Genomic DNA, 20050 nt, shown 5'->3' with positions numbered 1-20050 from the left:
GGTGCCTAATAATTTTGTCAATGGCTGTATACATATGTACATATATACCGGGTGAGGCAATAATTATTAGCACCTTAAATAGCTTTATAAATATTGATTTTAGACAAAAATGTTTCAAACAAAAGTTGTAGGGTTTCGATGGAGACATAACATCGTAATCAAGAATTGCCCTTGAGTGGCGTTTTTCAAGGTTATTTGAAGGTCATTTATGTTTTTTAATGGAATTATCTAAATTTAAGTTGTAGGGTTTCGAGAGGGACATAACATCGTAATCAAGAATTACCCTTGAGTGACGTTTTTTAAGGTCATTTATGTTTTTTTAAATGGAATTATCTAAATTTTTTTATATAAATCGATTCCCCGCAATATTCACTATAAAAAGTTATAAGGGCAACATGGCCAAAAAATGAATAGTTTACCAGATATTTTATAAATTAATGCAAGCATGTCAAACACGCGGCCCGCGGGCCGCATGCAGTTCGCCAACAAAATGATTGCGACCCACCGAGACTTTTTGAAAATCTTTCGAAAAAAATATTAATTATTTTTAAGTAAATAATATATTAAATTGTAATTTTTTTATTTTTTAATACAGTTTCTATTTTTATTTTTTATAAAAAAATTCGTAAAATATTTTTAACTTATAAAGTAACATAAGATGTAAAAAAGACTATGTAGGTATAATATTGAAACATTGAATATAATAATTTTAATAATCGTATTTTATTTATTTTTGAATATTGAAAACATGTGGCCCTCAGTTTAATATAAAATAGATCATGTGGTCAGTAATGCAAAACGAGTTTGACATGTCTGCTTTAATGTTACATAATTTTACATAAACTATAAAATATCTTGTAAAATATTCATTTTTCGTCGATCTTATCTCAATTCTTTTATGCACAAAATAAGAAAAATATCAATTAGTGTCAAGAAAATACATTGTCGTCTTTAAGAAAAAATATGTATGTAGCTGCTAGTTGCAAATTACCCACATATATCTTCATTGTATATTTTTACCCATAATACTCATACATACATATGATAGAGGAGTTCAAAGCAAAGTTCAGAACTTATAACACAAAATCATGAACAAAATTAAAAGCAAAAAAAAAGAACGATAAAAAGTACTTATGCATATCAAATGAAACGTTTATAAAAGATTTTCGACATGACGTTTTATCAGTATATTTTGGTTTTTGTCATTCCTCGTAAATAAGATATATTAACCACTAATTTTATTTTATTTTTATTTTTATTTTATTTTAATCCATTTTCATGTCGTTTTTCCTAGGAACTTGCTAAGTTGTCTTTCAGCAGTGTTTATTTTTCTTGAAGTGATTACCTCAATAAAAATAAATACATAAAATCACTTCAATAAAAACAAACATGCTTTGAAGGACTTCTTAATAAATCTAGAGAATAAAATAGGTATAAACATAAAGAGATTAATATCGATAAACCTGTCAATTGTACAAGATGTATTCATTTGGAGAACAAGTTGACATGCTCCTCATTTACGGGGAGAATGTAAAAAAAATTCAGTGCAAGCGAAAAATTTATACGCTGAACAATATCCTAATCGCGTTCAACCTTCGCGTCAAACATTTAAAAATGTGTACGATAAACTCAGACAAACCAGTAGTTTAAATACCCGTAAAAGCGAACGTGAAAAGCGAATTACTCATGAAGAAAATAAAATTGGAGTTCTTGCAATGATAGCTCAAAATCCTTACGTAAATTCGCGACAAATTGAACGAGAATCTAATGTTAGTCAGAGGAGCGTGCTCCGTATCTTGCATCGTCACAAACTTCATCCATACCATCTCAACCTTCACCAAGGATTACATGGAATGGATTTTGTGAATCGTGTTGAATTTTGTCTATGGGCTCAAGATCAGATTCGAAATAATGACTCTTTCTTTGATACCATATTATTTACTGATGAGGCAACATTTACTAATCACGGAAATATTAATTTGCATAACATGCATTTCTGGGCAGTACAAAATTCTCAATGGTTGCGGCAGGTCGAACACCAGAGACAATAATCTTTTAATGTATGGTGCGGCATCATAGGTGACAAAATTATTGGTCCTCATTTTTTCGATGGACATCTAAATGGCAACAGCTATGTTAATTTTCTTGAGCATACATTGGATCTTTTGTTAGAAGACTTGCCTTTAATCACACGACAAATAATGTGGTATCAGCACGATGGATGTCCAGCTCATTTTTCATTGTGAGAAATAAATTCAATGAAAAATTTGGAAATCGCTGGATTGGACGTGGAGGTTGTGTAGTGTGGCCAGCTCGTTCACCCGACTTGACACCATTAAATTTTTTTCTATGGGGAACTCTAAAAGACATGGTCTACAAAAAAGAACCAACTACACTTCAAGACATGCAACAACGGATTATTGCAGCCTGTGCGTCAATAAATCCTGACATTATTAAAAAAGCAAGCCAATCAGTGATTGGAAGAATCCAGCGTTGTATTGATAATGATGATCATCACTTCGAACATCTTTTATAAATATTTTATTTAATATGAATTTGTACTTTTTATCATTCCATTTAATATGAATTTGTACTTTTTATCTTTTTATTTGATATGCATTTTGCTTTTAATTTTGTTCAAAGATCTTGTGTTATAAGTTCTGAACTTGCTTTGAACTCCTCTATCATATGTATGTATGAGTATTATGGGTAAAAATATACAATGAAGATATATGTGGGTAATTTGCAACTAGCAGCTACATACATATTTTTTCTTAAAGACGACAATATATTTTCTTGACACTAATTGATTTTTTTCTTATTTTGTACATAAAAGAATTGAGATAAGATCGACGAAAAATGAATATTTTACAAGATATTTTATAGTTTATGTAAAATTATGTAACATTAAAGCAGACATGTCATACTCGTTTTGCATTACGGACCACATGATCTATTTTATATTAAACTAAGGGCCACATGTTTTCAATGTTCAAAAATAAATAAAATACGATTTTTAAAATTATTATATTCAATGTTTCAATATTATACCTACATAGTCTTTTTTACATCTTATGTTATTTTATAAGTTAAAAATATTTTACGACTTTTTTTATAAAAAATAAAAATAGAAACTATTAAAAAATAAAAAAATTACAATTTAATATATTATTTACTTAAAAATAATTAATAAATATTTTTTCGAAACATTTTCAGAAAGTCTCGGTGGGTCGCAGTCTTTTTGTTGGCGAACTGCATGCGGCCCGCGGGCCGCGTGTTTGACATGCTTGCATTAATTTATAAAATATCTGGTAAACTATTCATTTTTTGGCCATGTTGCCCTTATAACTTTTTATAGTGAATATTGCGGGGAATCGATTTATATAAAAAAATTTAGATAATTCCATTTAAAAAAACATAAATAATCTTCAAATGACCTTGAAAAACGTCACTCAAGGGCAATTCTTGATTACGATGTTATGTCCCCCTCGAAACCCTACAACTTTTGTTTGAAACATTTTTGTTTAAAATCAATATTTATAAAACTATTTAAGGTGCTAATAATTATTGCCTCACCCGGTATAATCTAACATATTTTTTATATGTGAAAATGTAAAATATATTTTAAACAATACACACTCTTTTTCTTGAGATGTAATACACACTCTTTTTAATACTTTTATTTAAGGAATAATAGATAACATAAATTTGTAATTATTTTCGCGCAAGTGCGCGTAATTAAAAAATTATAAATAATTTAATATATATAAAAGTGTATTTTGTGTAATAATCTTGAAATTACAAATTTTGAAAATTGCAACTCTCGTTAAAGCATTTTATTAATTTTATTATGTCATATTAAATAATTTTTTCTTATCCATTTTAAAAGCGATAGTAATATTTTAGATAGTCAAATTAGCTAAAATATCATAATGTAATGTCTATTAATTTTATATATTAATATTATAAGTTAAAAATTAAAGTATTATTATTATTATACATAAATTACATTATTTTACAATTCTTTAATTTAGTTACGTACGGGAACTTGATTGTTTTGCTTGTTATATACTTCTCAAATTGACGATTGTTGCTTCTATATACGTAATTGCTTGCGGTCTGCTGATTCTAAATGTAAGTATTCAATATGCTTTCAAATTTCTTATGAATTATCCTATCGTAAATAAATAAAAATAAATAAATAACAATACAAATAATAGCAACTATAATATATTTTTTTTTTTTAAATTATTTATAATATTATACATAATATTATCATTATTTTAATTGGTAACTATTTAATAAAGACATTTGTTCGATGATTTTTCATGTATATTCGAGATTTATTTGACCTTGGAAAAACTACACTGTATTAAATCAAATTAAGTTATATTTAAAAATTTTTTTGTATACAAACTTAATTTAAAACAAATTAAATTAAATTATGTTTAGAGTGTGCAAATTTGATGTACAAATTCGATTTAAAACAAAGTTAATTATCTTCACCTTTACAATATATTTAAAGATCATTGGTGAAGGGCTTTTTATTATAAATTATTATCTTTCGATCTATTTTTTTACATTTAAGTAATTATTGTATTTAGAATTCTTAATTTCCAAATTGATTTCTCAAATAATATATATACATATGTATATACATATTGTACATATATATACATATACAGCCATTGACCAAATTATTAGGCACCCTTGCATTTTCTAATTTCTTGGAATTGAATGAGAAAAATATTGGTCCGAAAGTCGCTGAATCGGGACTTTCGGACCAATATTTTTCTCGCCTATATTTCTGTAGGAGGGTCAGAGGGGATAATCGGAATTAAAAATCTCTAGTAGAAATTATTCCGAAAAAAGTCTTGGCAATGTACCAAGCAATATTCGTGCCCCGTGCACAATTATTTAATTCCAACGAAAACTTAATTTTCGTTGGAATCAACGCACCGCGTACGTGCTCCTATAGCCTATGTAATACTCAATTTATATTTAATATAGAAGGAGCCTTTAAATTCTTAATGTAAACTGATTAATATTCTTATTGAACTTTCAAAGATATAATCGACAGAGTCTACCAAAAAGTTCGAAAAGTCCAGTTAATTATCATTTTTAATTTTAAACGTAATATACATACATATACATACATTGCATAATTAAAGTGTTTTTTTTGCATTTGTCCTGTAATTTATATTTTTATTACAAAATGTATAAATTGTAATCTCTAGCATATCATTATAATTTCGTGTAAATTACAGAAAGCATCTATAGTGGAGCTAAGTTTGTCTCTGTTGATCACTTCTATTTCAATTTGGAGACTCTTCGTTTGCTGCTGGTCGGCAGAAGCAATAACCAATATGGTTAATATTTTAATATATATATATATATATATTATAATTTATAATATATATATATATATTATAAATTATATTAATAACAAATAATATATTCATATTTTTGATAATGTATTAATTAAATATGATACATTAAACAATTAATATTTCAAAAGGCGCAATCTACATGCTCTCTCTTAAATATAAGTACATATTTAATTTTACAATTAAATTAAAAAAAGAAATATTTATTAATTTTGTATCAATCTATTTAATTTGAAAATAGCAAGGACGCTGACAAATTTTTATACCTTTTCTTACTAGAGTTATAATATTTCCTGGCAAATTTATGATTCTCCATGGACAAATGCATCACAAAATGTACGTCGAACGATCTTTATGGTCATTCAAAGGTGTCAGAAACCAGTTGTAGTTAGCGGCACTCATTTTATACCTATTGTTTCAATGAGATTTTGCGGAACGGTAGATATTAATATCCATTGTAATATTCACTTATTAAAATATATTCGTAAAATTATTGCTTTTTTTATTTTTTAGGTTGTTTGTGCTACATTCTCATATTTCATGGCATTGCGAACGATATTGGACGTATACTAGATTAGTAACATTTTATATGTATACATAGTTTTTTGATAGTGCGTAATTATCTTCAACATATTTGTAACAGTACTTTTGTAAAAAAGATTAAATTCTTATAAAATTGATTTTTTTTATTATTTTAATGATTAAAGAAGTCATAATAAATAATTAAATATATATTAAATAAAAAATTCGAAAGTTTAAACATATTAAAATAATATATATATATATATATATATATATATATATATATACAGGGTGTCCCAGAATGATGGGGACTAAATTCGTGTGCAGATTCCTGGGATCATTTGGAGACGATTTTTCCTCAGCAAAAATGTCTAGAGACCAATAATTTTCGAATTATAAGCGATTGAAAATAAAGAGTTTTTCGCAAACTAAGCCTTGTGGAAATAAAATAATAATAAATTCACATTCTTTAGTTAATTTGAGGTAGAGTTTACTTTAATAGAATTTTAATTTAAGGCTTGTTAGTTACAAAGATACATGATGGCAAAAATTGGAAACATGCAAAAAATAATGACCTCCCTCGACATTTTCGCTGAGGAAAAATCGTCTCCAAATAATCCCAGGAATCTGCACACGAATTTAGTCCCCATCATTCTGGGACACCCTGTATATATATATTTTTTTTAATTAGCGTAAATTATATACTAGTTAAAAATACTGTTTTATATTATTTATAAAATAATGTTATTTTAATCTACAAAAATAATAATATTTAAAAAATTGAGCCCATTAAAAATAAATTTTTTAAAATTAATAAATTAAAATTAATAAATTTAATTTAAATTTATATAATTTGAATTAATAAATTTAATTTAAATTTATATAATTTAAATTAATAAATTTAATTTAAATTTATATAATTTAAATTAATAAATTAATAAATTTAAAATAATACCAAATTAAATCATATTAAATAACGCATTGCTATTTTTTGAAAACCACTATCATATTCCAGATGGAGGCATTTTTGAAATTTCAAGATTATCATTATATTATTTTTAAACAAAACTACCATAATTTTGTTACTTGAATCAATTTCTCATAACATTTAGCGTAAAAAATTGTTAGAGTGGAATAGTCGAAAAATGAATGGTTTACAAAAGATATTTTATTCTCACACATTCTGTTACATTTTAACAAAATATAGGTATATGAAAATACTCCTAATATATTCATTTTCGATTATCTTATCTTAATAATTTTCTGCACAGATGAATAATGAAATTAATCAATTATGATGTAAGAAAAACATGCTTTTATAATTTTAAAATTGTAGTTTCCAATGTTCAAGTGCTTCCTTTTTTAAAAAATAACTATGTGTAGGAATAAAAGCGCCCGATCCCTTTCCGATCCCTTTATTGCTCCGCGATATCACAGTATATACAGTAGCGCAACTCTGTGTCGGCACCTTTGATGTATATGATGCTCAAAATGGAGTGCGCATGCGCCAAGTCAGCGAGTACATGCAGTACCGCCATCTAAACTTTTTTCTCACTCTTCCTCCTACGCTTTATTTTTTCTCTTTTTTGTATATGTACATATTTTTAATTATATTTAATAATTTAATAATGAAATTTTTGAAAACATTCTAATGCAATTTATTAAATAAAATAAATATATATTTTTCAATAAAATATACCATATTTTATAATAAATATTGGAATATTTAATTATTATGAATATATAATAAATGAATAAATATTAAATTGAATATGAATATTATATAAATAAATATAATGAATGAATGTAATAAATATATTTTATTATTATGAATATTTTATTTTACAATAAAAATATAAAAATACGTACATTAAATTACAAGTAAATTACAACTAATAAAAAATTTCCAATTTATTAATTAATCTATTAACATTGTAAATCCAAATTAATACAAACATTTTGATTATTAAGATTAATTTTGAGTATAAGGATACATTAAATAAATTAAAATAAATTTAAGTACAATTTAAAATATTGTAAATATAAATTATTTATTTTTTAATATTTAAAAACGCCCAATATATCTAAAACACAAAGCTAAAATCAAAGTGCTTCCTACGAGAAAATAAAAAAAATCTATATAAATATATATAGGTTAACCATTTCCTCTAAGGATAATATGCTTCAATCAGCTTTCCACTTTTTTTCCACTAATTTCACTCGCACTTCACTTTCACTACACAAGCTGTGACACAAGACTACTTTGTAATCACTTTCTTACTATTTGAAATTACTCTGCACTCAAACTTGTCAATAAAAACATATGTTTTCACGACCATTTAAATGCTAAGAGAATGAGCGAGAGAGAGCGTGAACAAAGAAAGAGAAAGTGAGATAAAAGTTCAGATGACGGTACTGTATTTACTCGCTGACTTCGCGCATGCGCACTCCGTTTTGGGCATCATAAATTTCAGTAAGTTGCGCTACTGTATATACTGTGGCGATATCGAGCTGACGACTTATCGCGTAACTCAATCCCTTAAAAAAGCGAGCGTATAAGAAACGAGCGTCCGACAGCGAGTCGGTCACTATTCGGTCATTCTTCCGAAAGAACTACATCTGTATACATCTATAAGCTTTAAATAAAGAGCCATCCTACAAATTTCAGAAGTGGGATTCGAGGCGTTGTAATCTACACGTTAAAGTAGAGATTCACCGTGATACGTGGTGCGTGTCGAGAAACGAGTGTGTCGCGTGTGATTATTCCGCAAGGTGCGGGATAAAGGGCGATATCTCAAAGTGTTACAGTATCGTGCCACTGTCGCGAGCATACGTTGCCCTATAAATAGGTATCGCGTGGTGAAAAAAGAACTGTTCCATAATGGTGAGCACAGGAAGTGCATCCGGATGCAGTGTTGCACATCTGAGGGAACTTCTTCGAGCAAGAGGTCTGCCAGCATATATGGCAATAAAGCTGAACTACTACTGCGTCTACAGCAGAAGGCGCCCGATGCGTTAAGCTAGGAAGAAGACGCAAATTATGTGGAATGTGTGGAGGAAAACGCTGTGGGTGGAGAAGTCGATCAGAACACGACCCAGGAAGCAGATGACGCAACAACTCGCGAACTCGAACTCGTTCGTTAATTATCCTATACCTCGTAACACAAAAGATGTACAGCGATTTATAGGATTAGCGAGCTATTTTCGAAAATTTAAACCGAAATTTTCTATCGTTGCGAAACCATTATATGACTTGTTAAAAAAGGGCGTTAACTTTAAATTTGGAGTAGAAGAGAACAATGCGTTCGACGCGCTAAAAGTTTATTTAACCAATCAACCGATCTTAGCGATTTATTGCCCTAAGGCGGCAATCGAATTACATTGCGACGCGAGCACGAGCGGATTCGGCATTATCTTGTTACAAAGACAAGACGACGCACAATATAAACCAGTATCATATTTTAGTCATAGAACGCCGCCCGCCGAATCTAAATATAACAGCTTTGAGCTGGAGTGTTTAGCCGCTATATATCCGGTAAAACGTTTCCATGTTTATTTATCAGGTATTCGATTCAAGATAGTCGCCGACTGCGATAATTTCCGTCTTACGTTAAGCAAGCAAACGATTAATCCGCGAATAGCGCGCTGGGCAATGTTTTTGCAACAATATGATTGAGATAGTCCACCGTTCTAACAAACGTATGACGCACGTAGACGCCCTTAGCCGCTGCAATAACATCTTGATTTTAAAGGGCAATACATTCGAACGCGTCTTTTCCATTAAACAAGATCAAGACCCTGAGATTTACAAAATTAGAGATAAACTAGAAAAAACCAAAGATAAAATGTATGAATTTCGAGACGGCCTTGTATATAAAAAAATAAATTAAAGAAAGCTATTGTTTTACGTACCACAGACGATGGAGTATAAAGTTATACTTACACGTGTCACGATGACCTTGGTCACGTCGGGATTAGCAAAGTAATCGATAACATTAATAAGGTATATTGGTTTCCAAATATGCGGGAAAAAGTTAAAAAAATATTTAGAAAATTGCTTAAAATGTATCGAATTTTCCCCGCCTAGCGGAAAGTCAAAGGGATATTTACATAGCATCCCGAAAGGTAATCTGTCGTTTCAAACTTATCATATCGATCATTATAAGCCTCTCCAGAAAACTAATAAAGGCTATAAATATATATTCTTGATTGTAGATGCATTTACGAAATTCATACGTCTTTATTCTTGTAAGTCGACTGCGACTAGCGAATCGATAAAGCATCTAAAGGACTATTTCCGGTCTTACAGTAAACCGCGACGCATTGTAAGCGATCGCGGCACTACTTTCACGTCAGATGAATTAAAAAATTTTCTGAAAGAACAATGTATAGACACAGTATATACAGTAGCGCAACTCTCTGTCGGCACCTTTGATGTTTGTGTAACATAAAATGGAACGCGCATGCGTGAAATCAGCGAGTATAACCAGTACTGCCATCTAAACTTTTATCTCATTTTCTCTTTATTTTCGATCTCTTTTTAGCACATTACTACATGTAAAATAAATTAATTTTAATAAAAATTATGTATATAAGAGATCACACATTGTTAATAATATAATGTCTAATATATATAAGACAAGTAAATACATAAAAAAATATAAAATATTATATAACATAATTTAAATATTAAAATAAATAATAATTTATACTTGACATAACAGATAACAAAAGAATCACATCAAATATTCATATATTTACATATTAATGTGCACACATATATATTTAACACAATTAAAAGCTTAAAATTAAAAGAAATATTTAAAAAATTTTTATAACATATGATAATATATGCGTTTAATTAAAATCCATATATTAAAGCAAATAAATGAATAAAAAAACCAAGATATTTATTAAATATATTTATTAATAAATAATTCTATATTATATATATATTTTATAACAAATATTTTATAGGAAAATTATAAAGTGCGTAATTATAATTTATGTTTTATTTTATCTTAAGAAATTATAATGTACTATAATGTACAATAAATTATACATATGTATACTTATATCGCAAATTATTTATTATTATTTTTTCTCTTTCAAATCTCTTACCTAACCATACCTCAGCTACTCGATCCCTCAGTATGAATCAGAGAAAGAAAATCAAAAGAAAGAGTGAGAGAAAAGTTCAGATGGCGGTACTGAATATACTCGCTGATTTCGCGCGTACTCCATTTTATGTATCAAGAAATTGAGAGAGTTGCGCTACTGTATATACTGTGGTATAGAACACGTCCTGATAGCCGTTGCTACACTTCGAGCCAACGGACAAGTAGAAAGAATGAATAGATTTCTAACACCAATGCTAGCTAAACTGAACAACAATCCGAATAAATGAGATCAAATAATCCATTTGGCAGATTTCCATTAATAACACCGTATGAAGATCGTCCGGAAATACTCCGAGCCAATTATTGTTTGGTTTAGTTTAGAACAATTAGGCGAAATCAATAATTCTTTACGCTTAACTTTATGCGATTATACCACAATCGATTGAGACCTACCGGCATTGCGAGAAGAGGCAGTACAAAAAATTTTAGCAAATCAAGCTGAGAACGAGAAGTCATTTGATCGCACTCATAAAACAGCCACCACCTATACCGAAGGCGATTACGTCATGATCGCGAATGTGGATACTAGGAGTTAATAAGAAACTTATTCCAAAATATAAAGGACCGTATGTTGTTCATATGAGTTTGAGATTACCGCTACGTTGTACGCGATATCCCTGGATTTCAGGTTACCCAGTTACCTTACGATGGTGTAATATCCGCCGATTGCATGAAACCTTTGATACGCGAGTAAAAAAAATTATTTTGTCAAGTCTTGTAATCAATGTACACCGTATGGTCGACTGGGACAGATACGAGTATATGTTTTATATATAATTTAGACCCAAGCGCTATCAATTAAGTCAATTGAAAAATCGATCGACCGGGGACCATTACTGAAATTCGATAAGGTATTTTTAACTAATCCCGTTATTGCTGCACATGATTTGAATATTTTGCAAAACCATATTTCTTCATAGAGGAAAAGAAATTTTAACTGTTGCTTTTTTTTCTCTAATGTAATAGTCAAGAAGAAATAAAGAGGGAAGGGGGAAGAACATATATCGCGTTCTCTTTCCAATATAATTACATACAAACATGTTTGTAGTATACTTATATCGAGAAGAAATAAGTTAGATATACATCTATATGTGGCCTACACTATTTTAAAACCGCTACTGCCCTTAAGCGGAAGTAACGGCAACAAATAATAGCAAATGTATCGAGAGTTATGCACTTATGCACTTTGGTGCATCTCACAATTTCGCGCAATTATATCGAGATTATAAAAAACTATCATAATAAAAGAAATGTTGTAGAGACGCGTCTCTCTTGTGTTTCCACTTTAAGAGTCTTTATTATTTATTCGAGTACTTTAGTGTTTACAGCAGGAAAAGAACATCTGCCGCTCGCTGTATATTTATTTGCTGGATTGCGTGCGTCTTTTTCCGACGATCTATAGTCTAAAATGTGATACCAGTAATGCTTTTTTTTATTTATCGCTCCCAAGTTTTTCTCGTACGGATAAAAATTATCATGAGGCAGAGTTGAATTGAAAGTAGCACGTGCAGTTTGTGAATTTTGAGGAAACTCACTGTATAATTATATTATGGCATGCTCTGTAACATTCGAAAAACTCATCGCCTTCTTGAGAATGCATTTGTTCTTTGCGTGCTGTTGGCCATTACCGCCCACTGCAACAAAAACGCAAATCACTTACGACAAATTTTTTCGTTTATTCAACGGTTTGCATTCGATGCTGATGATCTGTGCGGTGACGTATAGAATCATTTCTCAGTATGACAATATTTTGGTTGTAATACAACTAGGCTGCGTCTTAGGTACCCTATGCGAAGTTCCAGTGCAAATATATCTGTTTATGCAGCAGTACGATCGTTTGCAAGTAAGAGAGAAGCAAATTCTATATATTTTTATATTATGCATGTCCAGTGTTGTGTGTTTAGATGATTTTAAAATTAACTAGATAAAGATAACATGAAAATATATCAATTAATCTTAGATAAGATAAAGATGATTTTGTTTTAAATATATTTAGATAAAAGATAAAATTATATGGGGCGATTTATCTAGATAACTTCCAGATAATATTATTTTTACGACCGCTTATGTAAGCACAGTTATAAAAACAATATAAATTATAAAAGGGATATAAAAATATATTTATACTTTTATTTATAAGTTTCTATTGCTTACTGCTTAAGTTCTACTACTTAAATATTTTTATATGCTATAACTCTAAACCAAATTATCTGAACACATTATTCTAGATAATTTAGTAAAAATAACACTTTTTTTTATCTAAAATGAAGATATAGATAATAATACATATTTTTATTATCTATATAAAGATAAGATGACGCCAAAATTTCATCTAGATAATCATCTATATAATTTTATTTAGATAACAGCAAACACTGTGCATGTCTTTATATATATATATATATATATATATGTATATGTATATATTAGGTATATAATTTTAAAACTTTTCAAAGTGTTCTATATGTAGTATATACGCATTATATTCTTTGAAAAATTAAATCTAAAAAAATTGAAGTATTCGAAACACAAAAGATAATATTCAAATTACTGTTGAATTTAAAATAAAATATTTGTACATATATGTAAGAATTATTTTTATATACATATATTCTATGTATATATTTTTATATAATTTTTTATTTTTCCTATATATTTTTATAAAAAAAATTTTTATATACCCATAATTCTTTTTATATATACTATATAACTCTTATTTTTATATATTTATAATTCTTATTTTAGTTGAGTAAAATTATTTTATATAAAATATAGTATTAGTTATAGCATAAAGTTAAATGACAAAATATAAAATTGTTTAAAATAATTGTGTTAATAACATTGCAGAATGTAATTTTGAAGATGGAAAATTACAACAAATATGCGAATCCAACAGAAAAGGATATTATACAGGAATATATAAATAAATATATAGGGTTTTATAGCGTAACGCTAATATTGATGACCGTAACTTTAGTTGGTTTGATTTTAGTACCATTGGTGCTAGCTCATTCCGTATTGGAATTAGAGTATCCATTTTCTATTGATTACCAACCGATGAAAGGAATTATTTATTTACATCAGTCATTTGCTTTGTATCAAGTCTATGCTCAGGTCTGCGCAACCGTTTTTCTTGCTCTTTTGCTTTGGTTCTCGACGGCTAGATTCGAAATTTTGGCCAATAAATTTCGCATGGCCACAGAACACTCTGACTGGAAAGCATGTATACGAGAGCATCAAGAGCTTTTAAGGTAAATCTTAAATCGAACTCATTACCTAATAATATATATATAATTAATAAATATGAATATTTAATGAATATATTATATGAATATATAATTAATATACGTATAATCAAGCAATTAGCTAATTATGTAAAAAGGTTTGTTAAATTTGTTTCCTTATTTAATGTCTTATTTTTATATGTATATTTATATATTGTATATCTAACATCATTAAAAAAAAGTATACAATTTGCAACATGCAGCTACATATTTTTTCTTAAAAACAACTACGCGTTTTCTTTATACCAATTGATTCATCTAATTATTCTATAAACATAAAAATGTCAAGGTAAGATTATCGAAAACTAGATATTTACGAGATATTTTATATTTTATATCAAATTTTGTATTTATATCAAAATATGTCATAATTGAGATATAAAATATCTCGTAAACTGTTCAATTTTTGGCTATTTTATCCTTATAATTTTTTATGTAGAATGTTACAAGGAATCTATTTACGTAAAACACTTAGGGTAATTCCATTTAAAATAATCAAATTGACCTTGAAATGACCTTGAAAACTGCCACCTACGAACATTCCTATAACATCAACTTATGTCCCCCTTGAAATACTGCAATTTTAATTTGATACATTTTTTTCTGTAAACAATATTTTTGAAGATAAAAATTTGTAACGCTTTATTTTGAATACCCGGTATACTTATACATATATATTTATATAATTTTTATGTAGCTTTATAAATCATTACAGGTTTGCGAAACAAGTAACCCTTTCCATTTCACACGTAACGTTATCATCGCTAGGTGTTAGCACTATAACGGTAATATTCAGCGGTCTTACCTTTCTTGGCGTGTGTATCCATTTTTTTATTAATTCAATTTTTAAATTAATTATTAAATAATAAAAAGCAAAAATAATTTATATTATTATTGTCGCATAATATAATATATACAACTACTTATAAAAACAAATTGATATATAACATTGACATATAACAAATTGATATATAACATTGACATATAACATTATTTGCGTTACATAAGTTGATATTTTTCAGACTTTTCATGTGTAATCTTGTTTTATTTATGCACAGATTAAAACAGAATTCCTTTTTCCACTTGAATTTGCATATTTGGGTATATCTAATGCGCGTGCTTCGTCCTTGAATATTTGCGTATCATGACTGTTAATCAGTAGGAACATGATATCCAAAACAGGAAAAAAATATGATTTCTAATCTTACTTTGACATATATCAAACTTCAAACTGTTTCACATTTTTCCGTTGTTTCGAGGCAGCGATGCTATTTTTTAAATAAAATTGTTATGATGCGCAAATTTTTAGAGAAAAGCATGTAGGATATACCTCGGTATAAAGTTCATGTGGGAAGGCATTTCTGTTCTTATTTATACATTATTCATATATTATAACATTGTTTTTTAAAACAGGATTTTCCGTTGTTTGTAAAAATGCAGTATTCGATCGTATGTTGTTCATCATTGACAAAAGTATTTTTATGCACTTGGCCAGCTGATCATTTAATGAGTATGGTAAGTTTTAACAAACGAAATTAAATAAACGCATGTTATGACATATGTATACATTCAGTATATTCAAATTCAATATTGTAGAGTTCTAATGTGGGGGATGCTGTATATAATTCATTGTGGTATAAACACGGAGTTGCTACACAGAAAATTATGTTGTACACTTTATTTCGAACTCAACGACCCGTTATTGTATCCGTTCCTGGTTTGGTCGCGGCTTTAACTTTGCAACATTATGCATCTGTAAGATAGTGCATTGTAGTGTCGCGTTAACAATTGCACCTTATCTTTTATTTTAAGATATACAATGGAAATAAAAGAAGTATTTACATATCCTATTTTATTCGGAATAATTTTATATAAAATAGGAAGATATGTTGCTGTAAAATGTTTCTATATGGGAGAATATATCATTTTCATTTATATTATTATATTATATTGTATTTATATTAAATAAATCACGTAAAAAATCAATATTGTTTTTGTTTTCTTAAATTATTGTAAAATTATTCAAAAAAAATGGAGTATGCAAATACTATTTCGTATAGTTAATTTTATGTCGCAAAATTATCGATATCTCTGACAACTTAATAATGCTGTGTCATTGCTATCATCTATATTATATTTAAAAAATAATGCATGCATGTGTGTGTATAAATACATATATCTATTTATATTTTATATACAATATAAAATATAAAAAATATAATTAGATAATAATAAAATATTATATTTTTATAACTATAAAGATAAAATTATGCATATATTATATAATTATACACAGATATAAAAATTCAAATTATTATAATTTTATATATTACATATATATTTTAAATTTTATCTAATTTTATATAATTTTATATAATTTTTTAAATATTTTTTTAGTCTTGTATCTAAATAAAAGAAAACAAATTTGAAACCTTTATTTTGATTATATAAGCAATTATTTTATTATGCAATTATAATATTTGTTTTCTTTTTGCTAAAAATCAAATATTTTAATTTAAAAAAGTAGCAGATTTACAGAAATTTCTTGAAATATTTTTACAGTATGTATCCATGGCATTTTCTTATCTGACGTCATTTCGAGCAATTCTTTCTAATGATGTGGATTAATTCGAAATAATAATAAAAGTGTACACTTTTTTCAAATAAATGTCTATGCAATAAATATAAAAAAATGTATCAATCGTGGTAATAATTCTTTATGTAAAAAAGAATAAATAAATATATAAAATATCTGGCAAATCTTAATCTGGTAAATTTGATTTAAATATTTGGATTTTACATGTGTAATTATTAAAGTAATTTGTGTGTGTATAATGTGTATGTATATATATTGTATGTATATAGGGTGTCACTTAAAGACCGCCCATTAAGTACATAGCGTTATTCCTTACCAACAAATAATAATTATTATTATAATAATTATTATTATTTTTGACTTAATTACTTACTTATTTCAACTTATATCAGAAAGATTTAAGATCATTAGTTTTCTGTAAAAACTAACAATAAGTGCACTAACAATAAGTGCACAGATTTGAACACATTTTGAAGAAGATTGAGAAAATCTTTTATTTTATTTTTTTTTTTTTTTGAATTTTACGGACAATATTTTCTTTATTATCGAATTCTCCGAATTGTAATAAATTAATTAAAGATAAATTATTATTATTATTAATTTATTCAGATTATTCTTTAAATTAAATCGTTGAGACTAGCAAGACAAGCGAAAATTCTATTGTTACGTGCTATCAATTCTTTTTACTGTATCTGTACGTATTTCATAATATACTTATTTTCATATTCTGAGGCAATTTATTGGTCGCGTTTTCATTCTGTGCTATCATTATAAAACACCCCACAATAATTCAAGCTAGAAATAACTGCTATAGAACGCGTAACATTATACCACATCTCTGGTAAAACACTTGTCAGTCTTATAATTTATTAATCTTTAGGCTTGCGTATGGTGTTGAAAGGTAAGAAAATGCGAATGAGAGAAATAATTTTGAACGCCGCAATATTTCTCTCTTGAGATACTTAATATTACTGGTGCGCAATCTTACACACATTGTCTTGGAATTTCTTCACTTATATGCTACGTTTTGCATTTTTTTCTTGTACAATTCTTTGTAAAGTCGTGAGAAAACCACAAGAAGGATAGTTGCGGTTTGAACCCTCATGTGGAAGAAAATGCAATAATAGTTAATATGAGAACTGCACCGACGCTAGATAAAATTATTGCTTTTCTCAAGGTGGATTTATTGTTTGCTTGTTGTTGGCCTCTACCACGAACTGCCACGAAGTTTCAGATAATTCGCGATAGAATATTTCGGTTCTTATCAGGTGTCAACGGTGCATTTATAATTATCGAACTGATATATTCGATCACTAATCATCTTGACGATGTTTTCTTGATTATGCAATTAGCTTGTGCATTAGGTATCTTTTGTGAAGTTCCATTGCAGATATTTTTATTTACGAAACAGCACGATCGCTTACAAGTAAGAGAAACAACAATTATTATTATTATATATATATATATATATATATATATATATATATATGTACATATTGTACATATTTTATATTAAACGTATATTACAATAAAATAAGAAAATTATATTAATTTCCTATAAATGCATTATTACGCATATATACATATACAAATATATATAAAAATATAAATATATAAAATATAATATATAAAATATAATACACTTATATAAAATTTAAATATAAATATAGATAATAAATATATAACATATAAATATATATATTAGGGTGGTCGTTAAATGGAAGATCATGTTGGATGGTCATAAATCAGCTCCAAATGTAGAAAAAATGATTCTCTAATTTTTTCAGATTTTTATTTTCAGCCCTGAGTCTCCCTGTTTGCACGTGGATTTTTTCCATTTAAAAAAATACCAATTTAAGTAATTTTTAGATTAAAAATAGAATCAACAAACCTGATTTAAATAAGTTTCGCTGCCGTGAGGTATAGCATGAAATTGTATACGGGGTATTTCACTCGAGTTGTGTGTTATGTTATATTCTTATATCAATTCATTTATTTATTCATTTATATGTTATTTAAATATTATTTATATGATATTTTTTAATAATTTGAAAAAAATACTAATTTACTTCAGTTCTAGATGGAGTCAGCTGCAAAAGTAGTGAACAAAATTATTCAATTTTTCGTAAAAGATAGTCAAAAATCGTATATGGGCTATTCCACACGAGTCGTGGGTGTTTTTAATTCAGTTAATTATTTTTTATCCATTTTTCAAGCAATATAACGACGTATTTTATATTTTTTTGAATCTTCCTTGAACTTTAAATCATCGTTATTTTCGATTATATAGGAAAAAGATATGTAGGGAATTCCATTCCAGTGCTCAATGATTAAGCGCAAATTTTCGATAATTTTTTTTTTTTTAGAAAAACAATTCGAGGAAATCAATAATCAATGGTTAAGAAATTTTAAAAAAATTTTAAAAATTAAAAGTCGCAAAGTTTCAAGGAATATTATTGTACTGTATAATTGTATTTATTCAAAGTATAAAAAGAAATTTTATTATCTTCAACAAAAAAAAATCAATGGAAAATAATAAATTAATCGATATATTGATTACTCCGTAAAATAATAATTTAAATTTTTTCACTCGATTTGTGTGTAGTATAACACACAACTCAAGTGAAATACCTCATATACGATGTTTTACTATTTTCACGGCAATAAAACGTATTTCATAAAATGTCGCTATTTTAGACTAGAACTAACTTAAATAAATATTTTTTAAATGAAAAAGAAAATTACGTGCCAACAGGGAGACTCAGGGCTCAAAATAAAAATCTGAAAAAATTAGAGATTTTTTTTTTACATTTAAAGCCGATTTACGACTATCCAACATTAAAATTCTGAAAAAACCCATATAAGGACCACCCTAATATATATATATATATCCAATTATTTTGATCTTGACATGTTACTGTGTAACATATGCTACAACTTTAAATAATCATCAAAAGGTTTTTAGAGTTCGGCATCTATTATTTATTTAATAAGAACTTTGTCGATGCAGGAATAAAAGCGCACAACAAACCTATGTTGAACTGCATAATTATAGATTTCGTTTCGTAAAAGCATCGGGTG

At 27.5% G+C, this 20050-nt stretch overlaps 1 protein-coding gene and 1 pseudogene across 2 annotated transcripts; both read left to right on the top strand.

The window, feature by feature from the left end:
- Positions 1 to 11011: 11011 nt before the first annotated feature.
- Positions 11012 to 12027, top strand: LOC145947000 (uncharacterized; annotated as a pseudogene).
- A 138-nt stretch (positions 12028 to 12165) lies between these two features.
- On the top strand, positions 12166 to 17073 carry LOC145946995 (uncharacterized). Of its 2 annotated transcripts, none has more exons than XM_083056763.1 (6): positions 12166 to 12932; positions 13937 to 14340; positions 15089 to 15158; positions 15787 to 15888; positions 15970 to 16128; positions 16936 to 17073. In XM_083056763.1, the coding sequence occupies exons 1-6, from the start codon at positions 12639 to 12641 to the stop codon at positions 16999 to 17001; spliced, it is 1095 nt and encodes a 364-aa protein (XP_082912889.1). In that variant the 5' UTR covers positions 12166 to 12638; the 3' UTR covers positions 17002 to 17073. The 2 variants fall into 2 exon arrangements, with proteins under 2 accessions (XP_082912889.1, XP_082912888.1); XM_083056762.1 differs by having other exon boundaries at positions 15089 to 15188.
- Positions 17074 to 20050: the final 2977 nt, after the last annotated feature.

The sequence above is a fragment of the Prenolepis imparis genome, unplaced genomic scaffold (assembly GCF_030444845.1).
Source record: "Prenolepis imparis isolate NDT839.2.m4 unplaced genomic scaffold, iyPreImpa1.0 SCAF_36, whole genome shotgun sequence".
NCBI lineage: Eukaryota > Metazoa > Arthropoda > Insecta > Hymenoptera > Formicidae > Prenolepis > Prenolepis imparis.
Note: the sequence above shows the minus strand (reverse complement) of the source record. Positions and strands in the feature narration are given on the sequence as shown.

Coding starts and splice junctions, on each gene's coding strand:
- LOC145946995 (XM_083056762.1), top strand. CDS start 12,639: ATGGCATGCTCTGTAACATTCGAAAAACTCATCGCCTTCTTGAGAATG. Junction 12,933..13,936: donor AGCAGTACGATCGTTTGCAA/GTAAGAGAGAAG, acceptor ATAACATTGCAG/AATGTAATTTTGAAGATGGA. Junction 14,341..15,088: donor GAGCATCAAGAGCTTTTAAG/GTAAATCTTAAA, acceptor AAATCATTACAG/GTTTGCGAAACAAGTAACCC.